This window comes from Schistocerca nitens, chromosome 12 (assembly GCF_023898315.1).
Source record: "Schistocerca nitens isolate TAMUIC-IGC-003100 chromosome 12, iqSchNite1.1, whole genome shotgun sequence".
Classification (NCBI taxonomy): Eukaryota; Metazoa; Arthropoda; class Insecta; order Orthoptera; family Acrididae; genus Schistocerca; species Schistocerca nitens.
The window spans coordinates 136112412-136131548 of NC_064625.1; the positions used below are offsets into that span (position 1 = coordinate 136112412).

Here is a 19137-nt window from a genome sequence, read left to right on the forward strand (position 1 = left end):
AAACAACCTAAGATGGCTGCTCAGATTGTGTTCCAAATCGTTTACATAGATAAGAGCTGCAAAGGGCCTATAACACTACCTTGGGGAATGCCAGAAATCACTTCTCTTTAACTCGATGACTTTACATCAGTTACTACGAACTGTGTCCTCTCTGACAGGAAATCATGAATCCAGTCACATAACAGAGACGATATTCCATACGCACGCAACTTCACTACAAGCTGCTCATGTGGTACAATGTCAAAACACTTCCAGGAATTCAGAAATGGGGAGTCAATCTGAAATCCCTTGTCCGTGGCACTCACCATTTAATGCAAGTAAAGAGCTAGTTGCATTTCACAAGAACGATGTTTTCTAAATCCAATTTGTCTGTACGTCAATGGACCGTTTTGTTTGAGGTAATTCATAATGTTTGGACACAATATAGGTTCCAAAATCCTACTGCATATCGACGTTAACGATATGGGCTTGTAATTTAGTGGATTTCTCCTACTAGCTTTCTTGAATATTGGTGTAACCTGACCTACTTTCCAGTTTTTGGGTACGGATCTTCTGTCCAACAGTTGTATATAATTGTTAAGTATGGAGATATTGCATTGGCATACTCTGAAAGGAACCTAACTGGAATACAGTCTGGACCAGAAGACTTGCGTTTATTAAGTAATTTAAGCTGCTTCACTGCTCCAAGGACGTCTGATTCTACATTACTCATGTTGATTCGAACACAACATGTATCAAGGGGGCAGTGACATATTTTGCGGATATGAAGTTACAAGAAAAGCTAATTATGCTTCGCCAATTCCACTCTTTTATTCTGAACAAAAATGTGCATTTAATCATGTTCATAAAAGCAATCCAAGGAGTTAACCCATGTTTGTGGATGAATGCACAAGAAATTATTGATATGTAGTGCTAGAGGAGAATGCCAAAGATGAGATGGGTAGATTGGACGACTAATGAAGAGACAGCAGATCAAATTGAGGACAAAATAAATGTATAGCATAACTTTACTAAAAGAACGGATGAGCTGATGGTGTACTTCATGAGGAATCAAGGAATGTGAATTTGGTAAATGAGGGAACAGGTAGATGGCAAAAATTGGTGAGGGAGACCAATGTTTGACTACAGTAAGCAGGTTAAGTGAATTTAGATTGCAATAGCAACTACAAGGTAAAGAGACTCGTGGAGGTAGAACTATCATAGAGAGCTGCATCAAACCAGTCTTCAGACTGATTACCACACAATCAACAATAATTAGTTTAATTCTGTCTATTTCTGACAGTGTCATCACCATGACTACTATTTTCGTGAAAACAAACAGTGAACAGTCAACAACCATGATTTTGTTGCAGCAGTGGGGTGTTGCTTGGCCTATCCATAAGATAGTGTAAGTCTGCTCCCTCGTTACCTACAGAGGAAGCAAGCTCCCCATAAAATTATAAAAATTTATCCCAACCAATGTCACGCATCAGGAACGTCTTATTGAATGAAAACTGTTAGGAGTACTCCAATCAAGCATAAAAGTACAGATACCACACCACACATGAATATATCAATCAATGGAATACATAACTACGAAGGAAACTAGCAATAATTTGTTTTTGCATCATAAAACATCGAATAAATGGATTACCCTCTGAAATAAGTATATAAATAATTAATATGTGGACAAAAGGGTTATACTTCTGAAATCTAGCCTTGGCACAAGTTGATGGACACATGAAAGCAGAACGTGGAACAGGTATCATGGTTATGTCCAGTGACTGTGAGAATGGTCAGTAGTTACAGAAATAAAATGTAAACATAAGAATAAATACCAGAATGGCTGATGGAAGCAAGTTAGGAACGTTAAAACGGTTCAGTTAAACAATGATGAAAGTTAAATTGTCTTACATCCTCAATTTCGTGACTGCCATGCCACCTCATTCTGAATCCAGGTCGCCCTCTTTAGTCGGGTCCAATACAGAGACATCCTTTTGTGCAGTATCTCAGCAGCAGCGTACACTCGCCTACCATTACGTGGCAGCATGTGCCAGTTAACTTAATTCTCTGAAACCAGCCTGTTTCTGCCAGTGTAAGAGTCTCTCTGGACAACTGCAGCAAACTTCGACAGTTTCAGGCGATAATAAATTTGTAAATAAGTTTATAAAACACCTACTCTGGCTTATTTTGTTATGGTTAGCCAATAATGTTTTCTACCACTATGTCACAGACCCTACCCAACTCTAGAGCTTACATGCAGACATGTGTAGGTAAGTGCACCTTCTACAGAAATAATTACTAGGATTTTAAATGAACTTTATTTCGTGGAATGGCCACAGAAGCTTGACTGCTATGGTGTCTACATAGGCATATTATCTTTAGAAAAGGTCTCCCTCAGTCATCTCACACAGTAGAGTTTTACAGCACATGGACCACCCCAAGCCACCCACTATGTTGAGATGTGACATGGAAAACAGCAGCTCCTACCTGCTCAGGCAGACAGCTTTCAGACCTGAACACGTTTATGACCCTTCCTGGTCCTTATAAGTAAACTTGCATGTTATGTGAGCCAGCTGGTAAGGGCTCTTCGAGGTTGCAGAAAATAACAGTTCCCCCCTTAATGTAATAAAGAGAGAAAGAGAAGACGTATTTAGCTGAGCAGTCATTGAGAGTACTGAATACTGTCTGAAGTTATGATGCAGCGTCAAAATATTGAGTAAGCTGAGTATCAGGATGTGCATATTACATTATGAATATATGTTGCATGACAGTTTGGAGACAAACTGGGACTTAGCACAATGCACGACCCATATGATTAATTTTGAGTTCTATGACACCAGTTCTACATCTTTGTTTGAAACAGGTTACCACTGGTTGTATTAAGGGTAGATAGGTGCAAGGTGATAAAATAATGCGCCAAAAATTATGACCACCTGCTTAACAGCTTGTTTCTCCATTTTTGGAACTAAATACATCACTGATTCTGCAACTGCACAGTGTAGCCGCCCGGTCTGGGGCGCCTTGCCATGGTTCGCACGGCATCCCCCATGGGATGTTCGTGTCCTCCCTCGGGCTTGAGTGTGTGTATTGACCTTATCGTAAGTTAGTATAATTTAAATTAAGTAGTGTGTAAGCCTAGGGACCAATGACCTCAGCAGTTTCGTCACATTGGAATTTAAACTCTCTCCTCCTGAACAGGCCATGAAGGCCCAAAGGGACCGACCGGCCGCCGTGTCATCCTCAGGCCACAAGCGTCACTGGATGCGGATATGGAGGGGCATGTGGTCAGCACACCGCTCTCCCGGCCGTATGTCAATTTCCGAGAGCGGAGGCGCTACTTCTGAATCAAGTAGCTCCTCAGTTTGCCTCACAAGGGCTGAGTGCAGCCCACCTGCCAACAGTGCTTGTCAGACTGGATGGTCACCCATGCAAGTACTAGCCCAGCCCGACAGCGCTTAACTTCGGTGTTCTGACGGGAACCGGTGTTACCACTGCAGCAAGGCCGTTGGCCCATTGGAACTTACCACCACTAATTGGTTCTGCATATCAGGTATCCGACAGTTTATTGGTAAGTATGTGAAGGTATGTGGCATTAGATGTCTATGCACAGATCATTTGATTCATGCAAATAACGAGCGCTGATTTTGCGTATGCAGTGATGGCACCCAGTAGCGGCCAAGGTGGGTACCATAGGATTAACAACAGGCGAATTTGATCGCCGAGATATCGACGTGAGTTCACTATAATACCTGTCAAACAACAGTAGCAAATCTCTGTTTCCGAAACATGGGAAACTCTACTCCTGAAAAGTGACATGGCCGTCGGGGAAGATATGACGAGATGCAGGTGGTTCACAGCTGTCAACGTGTCTTCGATTACGACCGCAGTTCGCATTCAAGTAAGGAGGATGTCTCCCACAGCACAATACAGCTCCCACCAGCCAGCGTCCCTGGTGCACTGCACGTTTCGGGCCGCCGTTCACCTCGATGATGGCGTTTGTGGTGACGCCCATTGATTTAGTGCAGGAAACATGTGATACAACTCAAGAGTCGACACGTTTCCATTGATCGACAGTCGAATTCCAATTGTCCCGTGCCCACGACAATGTCGTGGGGTCAACAAGTGAACACATAGGGGTGGTCTGCTGTGGAGTTCCATGTTCAACAATGTACTATAAACGGTGTGCTCCGAAATACTCGTGCATGCACCAAAATTATGTTCTCTCTATCCTACTTTACATAGCAGACAAGCCTCTGAACCCCACGTTCTGTGAAGAGTCATGGACGTAGAACCATTTGGCCCTTTTTCACTGTCTTTCTACCTCTTTCCTTAGATGCTCACGACACATGAACATCCGACCATTGTGGTGTGCGTACTGTAAGGCCTTCGGTACACACACCATTAGATTATTTGAGTTGTCGCTCTAGCGAAGTAAGAGAGTGTCAGCAATATGTCTCGTGGTCTTAGCAGCTCGTGGTCGTGGCCCGGGTTCCCGGGTTCGATTCCCGGCGGGGTCAGGGATTTTCTCTGCCTCGTGATGACTGGGTGTTGTGTGATGTCCTTAGGTTAGTTAGGTTTAAGTAATTCTAAGTTCTAGGGAACTGATGACCAAGTCCCATAGTGCTCAGAGCCATTTGAACCATTTTTTTCGTGGTCTTATCGTGGCGTGTTTATCTTCTGCCACTAGGTCAGACGATAGAAATGCCACTTGCACGCTTAGAGTAGCAGATTGACGGTGACCAACTTTAAACAGAACTTGATTAATTTTCACACACATTTATTAAAATAATAAAAAGCATAGATATTACGTAACTTGATTCTCGATGCTGTTTACAATTGACAATCTGAAGTTCCTTTGGTATTGGTACGTTACTCTTATTCTCACATATCTCTGATACCTGACAAAGTGTCTATACATTTCTCTTCATGGCTATGTACAGGAATATGGTAATCTTATTAGGCGCAGACTGAAACTTGACTATAGACTGGTACAGACTAATGCAGACTCGTACAGACTGGTGCAGATGGTACAGACAAATGCGGACTGACTAATCGGTCTGTACACTCGTTATAATACCTCATGCATTCAGGTATCACTGTGCGAGTGTAATCCGTGAGGAGAAAAGGTTCTACGTTAGCAGCAATCTCATTGGCTGCGTTACATATTAATACGCGGATCGGCGGAAGCAGAATTTGGTCCGTCTCTAAGGCAGCGCCATCTCGTAGTGCGGAGACGGACGAGCGCTGCGCCTGCGCTGTTGTGCTTAGTGGGGCGCGCTCTATTGCGAAAGTTGTGTACGCGCTGTCTACGCGGAACTATGTACACAACAACCATCTTCTCCATTTTCGAGATACTCTGTGTAATAATAATCTGCCCTTTATGAAATTCGCTTATCTCAATGGATTTCCTCATTTGTAGCCCATATCTTGATTAGGGCAATCCCCCGTCTATGTCTGCTCAGCTTACATACTTTTGTTACGCACGTGCCTGCAATCCCATCATGCAGCATGTAACACGGTGATGGGCAGTGATCATAATGTTTTGGTTTATGGGTGCACTTTGTATCGCACTGGAGCTATAATGTCTACAAAAGTAGGAGAAGACAAAATTACTTACTGTTTCAAGCAATGGATACATAGTGTTAGGTACAGCATGTAATTATGTGCATACAAACAGTTTTAACATGTTGGACTCGCATTAAGGAGTTTTTGATAAAAAACAAATAATTATTTTTATTTCAATTTAACCATCCGAGAGCTAGGTCTAGAAATCTGCAGCCAAGACCGTCACAGAGTCGAAGAAGACTTTGGTTGGGAGTCTCTGCCAGCTGCTGTGGCCAAACGGGTCTAGGCGCTTCAGTCTGGAACCGCGCGACCGCCACAGCCGCAGTTTCGAATACTGCCTCGGGCATGGATGTGTGTCATGTCTTTAGATTAGTTAGGTTGGGCATGGATGTGTGTCATGTCTTTAGATTAGTTAGGTTTAAGTAGTTCTAAGTTCTAGGGGACTGTGACCTCGGATGTAAAGTCCCATAGTGAAATTGTTCAAATGTGTGTGAAATCTTATGGGACTTAACTGCTAAGGTCATCAGTCCCTAAGCTTACACACGACTTAACCTAAATTATCCTAAGGACAAACAAACACACCCATGCCCGAGGGAGGACTCGAACCTCTGCTGGGACCAGCTGCACAGTCCATGACTGCAGCACCTGAGACCACTCGGCTAATCCCGCGTGTTGGTCCCATAGTCTTCAGAGCCATTTGAACCATTTGAGTCTCTCTACTCGGCTCCAGAGCAAAGGAACCTGATCAACACTGGCAACAATGCAGCAAATTGCGAGCTCTGCTTGCACCCTGAGTGCAAGGTTAGCAGTCTTCACCACCTTCATGGGTCGCCTGTACGATCACCTCAGAACACATGCAAGAGGCGTCGTGAGCGAACGTGAGCCACAATATGCACACAACTGCACCAGGCACGCTCGGTAGCCGCAGGAAAGGCTGCCTCCACATCTCTGATGAGGCCCTCCTAAGCAGACATATTGAGTGCACATTGGCTTTCTTTCAAGCCCTGAAAGCTGTCTGTCTAGGGGGCTCCATGATGTGTCTAACAGTGGAGGTCCCAGGAGCTAGTTTACACCAGCCCCCGTTTGCCTGCTTGGACCCTGCTGAAGGAATGGCCATCTGTCCACTCTCAGGGTGAATGGGCAAGACCAGGTGACCAGTCTCCACATTGGGCCTCAGCCTCGAGTGACACGAATGCTAATGCTTTAACACCCCCCATGGCTGCGAGGACAGATTGCCATGTCAGGTGCACCAGGAGGTGCCTCGGAAGCAGAGCCTGTCGTCAAAACAAGCAACACCTGAGGTGTCCTATTCTGATGCACCAGTTTCTGCGCCACCACTACACCCCAAGGTTGCAGCCTGAAGATGACTGACTGTAGCTCCCCCTGTCGGAGGTTTGAGTCCTCCCTCAGGAATGAGTTAGTTTAAGTTAGATTAAGTAGTGTGTAAGACTAGGGACCGACGACCGCAGCAGTTTGGTCCCACAGCAACTTACAACCACTGACCATAGCCAAAAGCGCATTCTGTTGTTCGCAAAGTGCAGCAAGCTCGTCCTGCCTCTGGACACAGTGTGCACACATCCTAGTCATCCTAGAAATACTAACTGAAGAAGAAAACTATAGAAGTAAACAGAATTCTAGGTATGAAACTTGATACCCTGCTGATGTGCCACCAATGGACACATATGCGCTACTGTGTTATGTAGTGGCTGTTCGGTGAGCAAAAACTGTGCTATTCACTGAACGTATTTACACTTTCAAAATGGCGTGATTAAACCTCTTAATCAGAAGAACACACACGAAATTTAATAAATACACTACGATGAAAAACACAGAAAAGGATGAACACTTAATTTGCCACTGTGTAGTAGTATAGCAGCTGCGCGCTGCAGTCTGAATGCTGTGTTCGGTGAGGACAGGACAATCAACAGAGGCACCTTGGTCTCCTAGCCACTTTGATCTCCCGATCTCTCTCCAGCTGTGGCGCAAATTGGAGGGTCAGATCTACATCTACATCTACATCCGTAATCTGCAAGCCACCTGACGATGTGTGGCGGAGGGTATCTTGAGTACCTCTATCGGTTCTTCCTTCTATTCCAGTCTCGTACTGTTCGTGGAAAGAAAGATTGTCGGTATGCCTCTGTGTTGCTCTAATCTCTCTGATTTTATCCTCATGGTCTCTTCGCGAGATATACGTAGGAGGGAGCCATATACTGCTTGACTCCTCGATGAAGGTATGTTCTCGAAACTTTAACAAAAGACCGTACCAAGCTACTGTGCGTCTCTCCTGCAGAGTCTTCCACTGGAGTTGATCTATCATCTCCGTAACACTTTCGCGATTACTAAATTATCCTGTAATGAACCACGCTGCTCTCCATTGGATCTTCTCTATCTCTTCTATCAACCATATCTGGTACGGATCCCACACTGGTGAACAGTACTCAAGCAGTGGGCGAACAAGTGTACTGTAACCTACTTCCTTTGTTTTCGGATTGCATTTCCTTAGGATTCTTCCAATGAATTTCAGTCTGGCATCTGCTTTACCGACGATTAATTTTATATGGTCATTCCATCTTAAATCTCTCCTAATACCTACTGCCAGATAATTTATGGAATTAACTGCTTCAAGCTGCTGACCTGCCACATTGTAGCTAAATGATAAGGGATCTTTCTTTCTATGTATTCGCAGCACATTACACTTGTCTACATTGAGATTCAATTGCCATTCCCTGCACCATGCGTCAATTCATTGCAGATCCTCCTGCATTTCTGTACAATTTTCCATTGCTACAACCTCTCCATATACTACAGCATCATCCGCAAAAAGCCTCAGTGTACTTCCGATGTTATCCACAAGGTCATTTATATATACTGTGAATAGCAACGGTCCTACGACACTCCCCTGCGGCACACCTGAAATCACTCTTACTTCGGAAGACTTCTCTCCATTGAGAATGACATGCTGCGTTCTGTTATCTAGGAACTCTTCAATCCAATCACACAATTGGTCTGATAGGCCATATGCTCTTACTTTGTTCATTAAACGACTGTGGGGAACTGTATCAAACGCCGTGCGGAAATCAAGAAACACGGCATCTACCCGTGAACCCGTGTCTACAGCCGTCTGAGTCTCGTGGACGATTAGCGCTAGCTGGGTTTCACACGATCGTCTTTTTCGAAACCCGTGATGATTCCTACAGAGTAGATTCCTAGTCTCCAGAAAAGTCATTATACTCGAACAAAATACGTGTTCCAAAATTCTACAACTGATCGACGTTAGAGATACAGGTCTATAGTTCTCCACATCTGTTCGACGTCCCTTCTTGAAAACGGGGATGACCTGTGCCATTTCCAATCTACGATGTTCTAGAGACCTACGGTACACCGCGTACTCTGTGTAAAATCGAACTGGTATCCCATCAGGTCCAGCGGCCTTTCCTTTCTATCCCTCTCTTGTCTATTATGTAGACAAATAATCATCAAACACTGGGAAAGCTGCAGTGTATCATTGCTACTGACCCTCAGGCAGGACTGCTAGGTGTGTCTCACTGTCTGGTAAACCGAGCACAATGCTGGAACGACATCACTAGTGGCCACTGCCAGCATCTTCTGTGATGTTCATTAACAAGGATCACTCCTGCATCATGGTCACTGTACATACTTTCCTGGTTATTTTCAGGCTGCCTACTCTGTACTACTGATGCGCCCTTTTAGTTTATTGGACACTTTGAAAAATGATTTTACTGGATTGCAGTTGTTTTGATGACTGATGAATGAGGAAACATTCTGGGAAACACACGGCCAGACGTCTCACCTGATTCCCTGCTGAGTCGCAGTGGGTGGCGCTGTAGTGAGTGAACTCCCCCGGAGCCAGCCCTCGGTTCTTCTGGCGGTTTCACCCATGGCAGGCCACCTGGAGGGTACGTGGAACACTCAGACGTCTCCCCCTCCCAGTGAGCGTGCTGGCCCAGGTGGGCGGCTGGCAGCTCCCCACCACGAGGTGGACTCTCACGCTGTATGGGTGTGACGAACCCCGTGGGCACCGGTACCACATCCTCGTATTCGTGCTCTTCAGCACTGGTCCTGCTCCGTCCGAGGCTCCAAAAAGGTCTGAAGTGGTGGTGGCTGGCACGTGGGGGCACAAGCTTCGCACCCTGGGGAATGCGCTGCAGCTCTCCAGCCCCCACCTGTAGGCCACACTACTACTTCAGTCGTCTGCATGCTTTTGTGGTCCTTGTCGCTGAAGGGAAAACCTTCTAGGTAGTTAGGCCAAGTCGTGCTGCTCTTTTGTTTCTTGCTATACAACTGACGTTTCGGCCTCTCTGCAGGGGTTGCCTTCAGGATCTGCTGGTGTTCCACATTAGCTCATGTGGAATTGAATTTCTTCTTAGACAATCGATGTTTGAGTCCTCTGCTGGGATCTTGTTGGGAATCTCCTGCTGTTCTTCATTAAGAGCTGAAGATCCTGAAGATGACCAGAGCTGAGAGGGGGAAACGTCGACTAAGTAGGAATAAAAAGACCAGCATTATGTGGGCCAACATCGAAGAAGGTTTTACCTCCAATGCTGCCAGCAATTTCTGTGAAGTATCAACACTTAATGTGCAGGGTGGCTATAAATAAACTTTTGCTACTTGAGCCAGTGTGCAAGGGGCATTCAAATGAAACTCGGTCACTGAAGTAACAGTAACGATTTTATTAACTCAAAAAAGTAGTTATACTAAAATGTAGACTTTCACGGCCGGAAATGTCATGTCCATTATAATTATCCATGCTGTTATGCTGTGGTCAGTTGATGAATTCTGTGTTAATTCCCAACGTTTCGTCCCCGTCTGCAGGAGATATCTTCAAGTGGGTCTCTAGCTCGATGGAAGTTCCAACACACCCACTGGCTCGCTACTGACTGAGTCAGCTACAGATCCCCTTGGATATGTCTCCCACAGACGGGTTCAAATGGCTCTGAGCACTATGGGACTTAACTTCTGAGGTCATCAGTCCCCTAGAACTTAGAACTACTTAAACCTAACTAACCTAAGGACATCACACACAGCCATGCCTGAGACTGTAGCGCCTATAACCGCTCGGCCACCCTGGCCAGCCCACAGACGGGGACGAAACGTTGGGAATTAACACAGAATTCATCAACCGAAAACGGTATAACAGCCATGATAATTATAATGGACACAAATGTATTTATACACAGGACACATACTCAAAAGTAATCGCCAAAAATGTTGGTGCAATGATCCCATTGAGACACTATCCGGTCAATTCCATCCTTGAAGAAGCTAGTAGGCTGCTGTCGGATCCAGGGATCCAGGCGTGGATCCAGCCACACACTTCGTCGTCCATTGCGAATCGATGTCTGTGAATAGCTTGTTTCAGAGGTCCAAACACATGAAAGTCACACTGTGAAAGGTCAGGACTGTACAGTGTATGTTCCAACGTTTTGCATCGGAACTGCTGCAATGTCGTCTTCACCGCATTGGCTGTGTGTGGGCTGGCATTATCGTGATGGAGGATATCACCATTGGACAACATGCCTCGTCGTTTCGACTTTATGGATCCTCTAAGGTCCTGTAAAGTGGCTTGATAACGCTGGACAGTGATTGTGGTTCCCCATTCCAGGAACTCGACAAGCAGTGGGCCTTTGTGGTCAAAAAAGAAGGACGTGATGACCTTACCAGAACTGGTGTGTATGGCTTTTAATTTCTTTGGAGGTGGAGAAGTCGCATGTTTCAACTGCTTGCTCTGGCGCTTTCCGGTTCAAAATGGTGACACCATGTTTCGCCACCTGTGACAGAAAGCCGTATTCCTCCTCACAATAACGTTGCAGATGATTCCAAGACAGCGCCAATCGAGTATTACACTGTTCGTCTGTCAGTTGGTGGGGAACCCTCTGTGCACAGATTTTTCGAAAGTTCAAGCGTTGATGCACTATGGTGTGGGCGGTCCCCACGCTAATACCCAGTATCCGATGGGTCTCGTCCACGGTTGTCCAAGACAAAACCATTCACTTCCACAACCATTTCCGGTGTGATGACACGATGAGCCTGTTCAGGAAGAGCATCGTCTTCCAGTGGCTGGCGCCCCTCAAGGAATCGTCTGCGCCATTCCACAGCACTTGAACGACGCAGACCGTCCTCACCGCACACAGCCGTCATCTGTCGATACATTTCCCAGCGTCCGACTCCCCCCGCCGCCAAAAATCGAATCACTCCTCGTCGTTCCTGCTTACTCGCCTACATGTACGGTAGTGGACGATAACTTCTCTTTGGTGTGAAACCACATTGGCGCTATGCAACATCAAATGGTGCAGAGGTGTCAGTCTCTCAACCAATAGATGGCTCCACCATACCCGCAGTTACGTGTAAGGGAAAGGTAGACGCACTGAGCGAGGTGGCGCAGTGGTTAGACACTGGACTCGCATTCGGGAGAACGACGGTTCAATCCCGCGTCTGGCCATCCTGATTTAGGTTTTTCGTGTTTTCTCTTAATCGCTCCAGGCAAATGCCAGGATGGTTCCTTTGAAAGGGCACGGCCGACTTCCATCCCCATCCTTCTCTAATCCAATGAGAACGATGACCTCGCTGTCTGATCTCCTTCCCAAAAACAACCCCAACCCGTAGACGCACTGACCAAGTTTCATTTGAATGAACCTCATAGATGGCAAACTATTTACTGTGTGGATATCCAACTTTATTGGAATGATGTTCAGACTGTGTGCTGCAGGATTTTTTTGTTAGTAGCGATAATGTCGGGACTTGCCATTATGCACCAGTACTGGTATGGTGACGTAGGGCTTCAACACACGAGTGTCAGTGTACATTACAGTTACATACACTAAACATGGGTCTGGACAAGATGAGCAGGTCCTTACTCATAAAGCAGTCTCATCAAAGCAACCGCAATGGTGCTGTTGCTCTTCTGGGGTATCGACGCAACAAAGGAATACGGAGACGTCCTCTTTGTACTCTGGGCTTGGAAAACATGATTTGGAAGTTAGAATCAACTGGCGATTTCCGACTAGCTCCTGGGAGAAGCTGACAGTCAATTGCTTAAAGAATTGTTGAAGACGCTACGGTTGTCAGGGGTGAGTGAGCTGCACGCAATGTGCAATCTTGAAACACTGTACACGCTGTGTCTCTTTCTTCTTTCAGTGCCTTTCCGGTTCGGATGTTGGTAATCATGATGGCTATTCTTCTCTTGCTCGTAACGACACGCAATAGTTCTGTTGAAGACATATCGAACCAATTTCTAAGGTTGTCAAACCAAGACATTCATCTTGTTTCAGAACATATTTTACTGTAGTTTCTCTCATGAACAATTTTTTGTAGTAAATCATATCTATTTGTATTCTTCATTATATGTCCTAGATACTGCAACTTTCGGCATTTCACTACCTTTATTAATTCAGGTGTTGTGTTCACTATTCTCAAAACTTCTACGTTTGGCACCCTCTGGATTCAAGGTGTTCTCACGATCCGCCCATAAAACCAAAATTCAAAGGCGTCCAGCTTCTTCTCCATGTTTTTATTTAAGGTTCATGTCACTACTTCGTGTAGGACAGAATATACACAGCCGTGTAAAAGTCTGAGTTTTGTCCTCATACTTAGGTTATGGCATTTGAAGACAGCACTTCTCGCTTTCCCGATGCGACTATTGATTTCTTCTGAGTTACCCCAATTTCCATTTATTATGGTTCGAAAGTACGTATATTGTTGGATGTAAGGTCCGGCAGTTATGCAAAACACCGTTTTTTCCAAGTTCCCAAACATGTTTCAGCACCTCTGTGTCATCATCAGTGGATTTCTGTTTTATTTAATCTCTAATGTGAACATTTTTACTAAATGATTACGAAATTACGGGAATATACACTCCTGGAAATGGAAAAAAGAACACATTGACACCGGTGTGTCAGACCCACCATACTTGCTCCGGACACTGCGAGAGGCCTGTACAAGCAATGATCACACGCACGGCACAGCGGACAAACCAGGAACCGCGGTGTTGGCCGTCGAATGGCGCTAGCTGCGCAGCATTTGTGCACCGCCGCCGTCAGTGTCAGCCAGTTTGCCGTGGCATACGGAGCTCCATCGCAGTCTTTAACACTGGTAGCATGCCGCGACAGCGTGGACGTGAACCGTATGTGCAGTTGACGGACTTTGAGCGAGGGCGTATAGTGGGCATGCGGGAGGCCGGGTGGACGTACCGCCGAATTGCTCAACACGTGGGGCGTGAGGTCTCCACAGTACATCGATGTTGTCGCCAGTGGTCGGCGGAAGGTGCACGTGCCCGTCGACCTGGGACCGGACCGCAGCGACGCACGGATGCACGCCAAGACCGTAGGATCCTACGCAGTGCCGTATGGGACCGCACCGCCACTTCCCAGCAAATTAGGGACACTGTTGCTCCTGGGGTATCGCCGAGGACCATTCGCAACCGTCTCCATGAAGCTGGGCTACGGTCCCGCACACCGTTAGGCCATCTTCCGCTCACGCCCCAACATCGTGCAACCCGCCTCCAGTGGTGTCGCGACAGGCGTGAATGGAGGGACGAATGGAGACGTGTCGTCTTCAGCGATGAGAGTCGCTTCTGCCTTGGTGCCAATGATGGTCGTATGCGTGTTTGGCGCCGTGCAGGTGAGCGCCACAATCAGGACTGCATACGACCGAGGCACACAGGGCCAACACCCGGCATCATGGTGTGGGGAGCGATCTCCTACACTGGCCGTACACCACTGGTGATCGTCGAGGGGACACTGAATAGTGCACGGTACATCCAAACCGTCATCGAACCCATCGTTCTACCATTCCTAGACCGGCAAGGGAACTTGCTGTTCCAACAGGACAATGCACGTCCGCATGTATCCCGTGCCACCCAACGTGCTCTAGAAGGTGTAAGTCAACTACCCTGGCCAGCAAGATCTCCGGATCTGTCCCCATTGAGCATGTTTGGGACTGGATGAAGCGTCGTCTCACGCGGTCTGCACGTCCGGCACGAACGCTGGTTCAACTGAGGCGCCAGGTGGAAATGGCATGGCAAGCCGTTCCACAGGACTACATCCAGCATCTCTACGATCGTCTCCATGGGAGAATAGCAGCCTGCATTGCTGCGAAAGGTGGATATACACTGTACTAGTGCCGACATTGTGCATGCTCTGTTGCCTGTGTCTATGTGCCTGTGGTTCTGTCAGTGTGATCATGTGATGTATCTGACCCCAGGAATGTGTCAATAAAGTTTCCCCTTCCTGGGACAATGAATTCACGGTGTTCTTATTTCAATTTCCAGGAGTGTAGTTCAAACAACAATTTGTTCCGTTTAGTTAATATGTTTACACTCGGTCTGCATAGTTTTTCTGGACGACTCGTGTATTATTTATTACAGGTAGCTTGTCATTTGTAACCAAACGGTGTTGATGAGCAATTTTGTTGGGAGTTAACCTATGCTTTAAACGCAATTTAGTTTGTCGCGTTATTTCGCGCCCATATTCGTTTTTACTTACGTTTTTGTGTGGGAAGCCCTTGTTTCTCAGAATCCTGATGAGGTTTTGTGAAGCACACGCAAATACAGGGTGTTTCAAAAATGACCGGTATATTTGAAACGGCAATAAAAACTAAACGAGCAGCGATAGAAATACACCGTTTGTTGCAATATGCTTGGGACAACAGTACATTTTCAGGCAGACAAACTTTCGAAATTACAGTAGTTACAATTTTCAACAACAGATGGCGCTGCGGTCTGGGAAACTCTATAGTACGATATTTTCCACATATCCACCATGCGTAGCAATAATATGGCGTAGTCTCTGAATGAAATTACCCGAAACCTTTGACAACGTGTCTGGCGGAATGGCTTCACATGCAGATGAGATGTACTGCTTCAGCTGTTCAATTGTTTCTGGATTCTGGCGGTACACCTGGTCTTTCAAGTGTCCCCACAGAGAGAAGTCACAGGGGTTCATGTCTGGCGAATAGGGAGGCCAATCCACGCCGCCTCCTGTATGTTTCGGATAGCCCAAAGCGATCACACGATCATCGAAATATTCATTCAGGAAATTAAAGACGTCGGCCGTGCGATGTGGCCGGGCACCATATTGCATAAACCACGAGGTGTTCGCAGTGTCGTCTAAGGCAGTTTGTACCGCCACAAATTCACGAAGAATGTCTAGATAGCGTGATGCAGTAATCGTTTCGGATCTGAAAAATGGGCCAATGATTCCTTTGGAAGAAATGGCGGCCCAGACCAGTACTTTTTGATGATGCAGGGACGATGGGACTGCAACATGGGGCTTTTCGGTTCCCCATATGCGCCAGTTCTGTTTATTGACGAAGCCGTCCAGGTAAAAATAAGCTTCGTCAGTAAACCAAATGCTGCCCACATGCATATCGCCGTCATCAATCCTGTGCACTATATCGTTAGCGAAAGTCTCTTGTGCAGCAATGGTAGCGGCGCTGAGGGGTTGCCGCGTTTGAATTTTGTATGGATAGAGGTGTAAACTCTGGCGCATGAGACGATACGTGGACGTTGGCGTCATTTGGACCGCAGCTGCAACACGGCGAACGGAAACCCGAGGCCGCTGTTGGATCACCTGCTGCACTAGCTGCGCGTTGCCCTCTGTGGTTGCCGTACGCGGTCGCCCTACCTTTCCAGCACGTTCATCCGTCACGTTCCCAGTCAGTTGACATTTTTCAAACAGATCCTTTATTGTATCGCTTTTCGGTCCTTTGGTTACATTAAACCTCCGTTGAAAACTTCGTCTTGTTGCAACAACACTGTGTTCTAGGCGGTGGAATTCCAACACCAGAAAAATCCTCTGTTCTAAGGAATAAACCATGTTGTCTACAGCACACTTGCACGTTGTGAACAGCACACGCTTACAGCAGAAAGACGACGTACAGAATGGCGCACCCACAGACTGCGTTGTCTTCTATATCTTTCCCATCACTTTCAGCGCCATCTGTTGTTGAAAATTGTAACTACTGTAATTTCGAAAGTTTGTCCGCCTGAAAATGTACTGTTGTCCCAAGCATATTGCAACAAACGGTGTATTTCTATCGCTGCTCGTTTAGTTTTTATTGCCGTTTCAAATATACCGGTCATTTTTGAAACACCCTGTATAACACATATTTTCCAAAATATGGTAGTAAAAGCACTGCACTTCACCAAAACACACTGCAGTCGTGATTGTTGTGTGTCCCAGCCCAGTCAGTGTTCATTTGTTCACCAGTTAGCGCTAAATTTGAAATTTGTTTACAAACACAAAAACACACACACATATACATATATATACATATGTGTGTGTATGTGTGTGTGTGTGTGTGTGTGTGTCTGTGTGTGTACGCTTCTTAGCTGTTTGTGTTGTCTTTTACGTGGTGTTCCTTTACTTTAGTGTGTAAAATGGTGTGACCTTGCATAGTGCAGTGTATTCATTGTTTAAGAACGTGGAAAAAACGGTGTTATGCGTAACTGGCGGACCTTACATCCAACAATTTTAACTCCTAACGCGAAAAACGCAAGGAGCTGCAAATCCAAATGATGGGGATGTATATTGTTTTACCCTTTCTATAGTTCTTTGGATTATGACTAACTTTACTCTTGTAATATTTTCGTTATTTACGACCATGAGTTTTGTTCTTGTGGTGTTTATTTCAAGCCCATACTGACTGCTGACTCTTACAATTCTACCCATTAGTAATTGTAACCCCTTGATAGTGTCAGCAACTACAATAGTATCATCAGCCTGTCACATGTTGTTTAATCTTATTCCGTTTATGACAATTCCTTGTTCTACTTCTTCCAGGGATTCTCTGAATATGAATTGTGAGTATATATTAAACAGTATGGATGACAAGATACATCCATGTCTTACTCCTCTGAGAATGTTGACTGCATCGGTGTGTTCTCCATCAAGACACAACGCCATTGTTTTCTAGTACAGGTTCTTGATGATTCTTTTCCATTTCTCCATTCCAATATTTCTCAAAATCTCCATCAATCTGTAGTGTTTTACTGTATCAAGTGACACTGTGTCACTACAGAGAAATATTCCATGGTCCACCATTCGAAAAATGCCGAGAACAATTGTGAAATGGTATCTCTAGTGCGGTTCCAGGCTGTCGTGGATGTAGATGATCATCAGATTGAGCAATGTTTGTAGGTTTGTAACATGGAACGTAAGCATGGTACACAAGCTTAAGAAATGTTACCTTATGATGTGGAAACTAAAAGTGTTTCTTCCAATGGTTTATTCGTTATTTCTCTTCTGTGTGTCATTGCAAATTCTTCCACAAAGTTCCATTGCCCTATGAACACACTTTTTCGTAGGGGGTCTTCAAGTAGCGAAAGTTTAATTATAATTTTCCTGAATTAAGTGCAGAATACGAAGAGTATGTCAAAGAGCACATGCATTCTTTTAAACAAAACTTTTATGGGAAAATAGAAGTAACAACATTTCTGTAATCTCTTTTAACATCTACGCCCTTGATCTATGTACATGTACGTCGACACTCCACAACCAACTGTTAAGTGTGTGGTAGAGGATACTTCCTATTGTACCACTTATGGTGGCTTCTTTCCATTCCATTCGCCATTCCAGTGCTCCCAATCCATACTGAAGGGGTATATAGGGTGTTGTACTGTAGAGCATGTCCATAAATTAAGTATATATTTTGTAGAAATACATACTCTATGAGCAGGTTGTATACGGTAGATCACTGCAAGTACATTTAACATATTTTGTGTGTACCTTATTGCCTGATATCACCTATTAATATCATGCTAACAATTAAACCTGTGTTTCATTGTTTACAGTATGAACGTGCATGAAATTTACCATAGAAAAGGTGGCTATTGTGACGTGGAGGCAATAGAAGTCATCATACGATGACATTCGTATATCACCGCAAATTCCATCACAACGGTCCCACTGATAAAAAACCCACACACTGGTAAACAAGTTCAGGAGCACTAAATTGCTGGCAAGGGAGACCAAACAATGACGTTAGTCAACCTCCAAAGAAAAGATTCAAGCCATCAGGACATCCTTTGTAAGGAGTCCAAAATTAGTGTGGCTTCTGTGAGTGAAAATGAACATACCACATTCGACTGTACACAATGTGTTAAGGTTTACCCTTCAGAAAGGATGTACCACTTGCACGTTCTCCACAATCTGCATGAAGAAGACTTTGCAGAGTGTGTAGCCATCAACCTGCTCATTGCACATGGATGATGATGACGATGATGATGTTTGGTTTGTGGGGCACTCAACTGCACGGTCATCACCGCCTGTACAAAGTCTCACTTTTACACAGTCCAATTTTTTTCACAGTCCAATCAAGCCACTCTCACAACGATGATGATGATGAAGTCCACAGGCAGAGAAAATACCCAATCAAGCCGGGAATCGAACCCGGGACCCTGTGATCCAGCAGCAACGCTAGCCACTACACCCCGAGCTGCAGACATTGCACATGGAGAGCGCAACATCCTGAATCACGTGTTATTCAGCGATGAAGAGACTTTCCACTTTTGTGGAAAGGTTAACAGGCATAACAGCATTATCTGTGCTAACACACCACCAGTGGTAAATATTG

General features: G+C 45.3%; 1 protein-coding gene and 1 pseudogene across 1 annotated transcript in view; both read right to left on the bottom strand.

Moving 5' to 3' along the window:
• The window catches only part of LOC126214964 (uncharacterized), a 72813-nt gene that overhangs the window by 12062 nt on the left and 41614 nt on the right, over positions 1 to 19137 (bottom strand). The window contains exon 5 of the mRNA XM_049941598.1: positions 9359 to 9731. Coding sequence (XP_049797555.1) covers positions 9359 to 9731 — 373 coding nt within the window. The remainder of the gene's footprint in view (positions 1 to 9358; positions 9732 to 19137) is intronic.
• On the bottom strand, positions 3375 to 3492 carry LOC126215434 (5S ribosomal RNA; annotated as a pseudogene).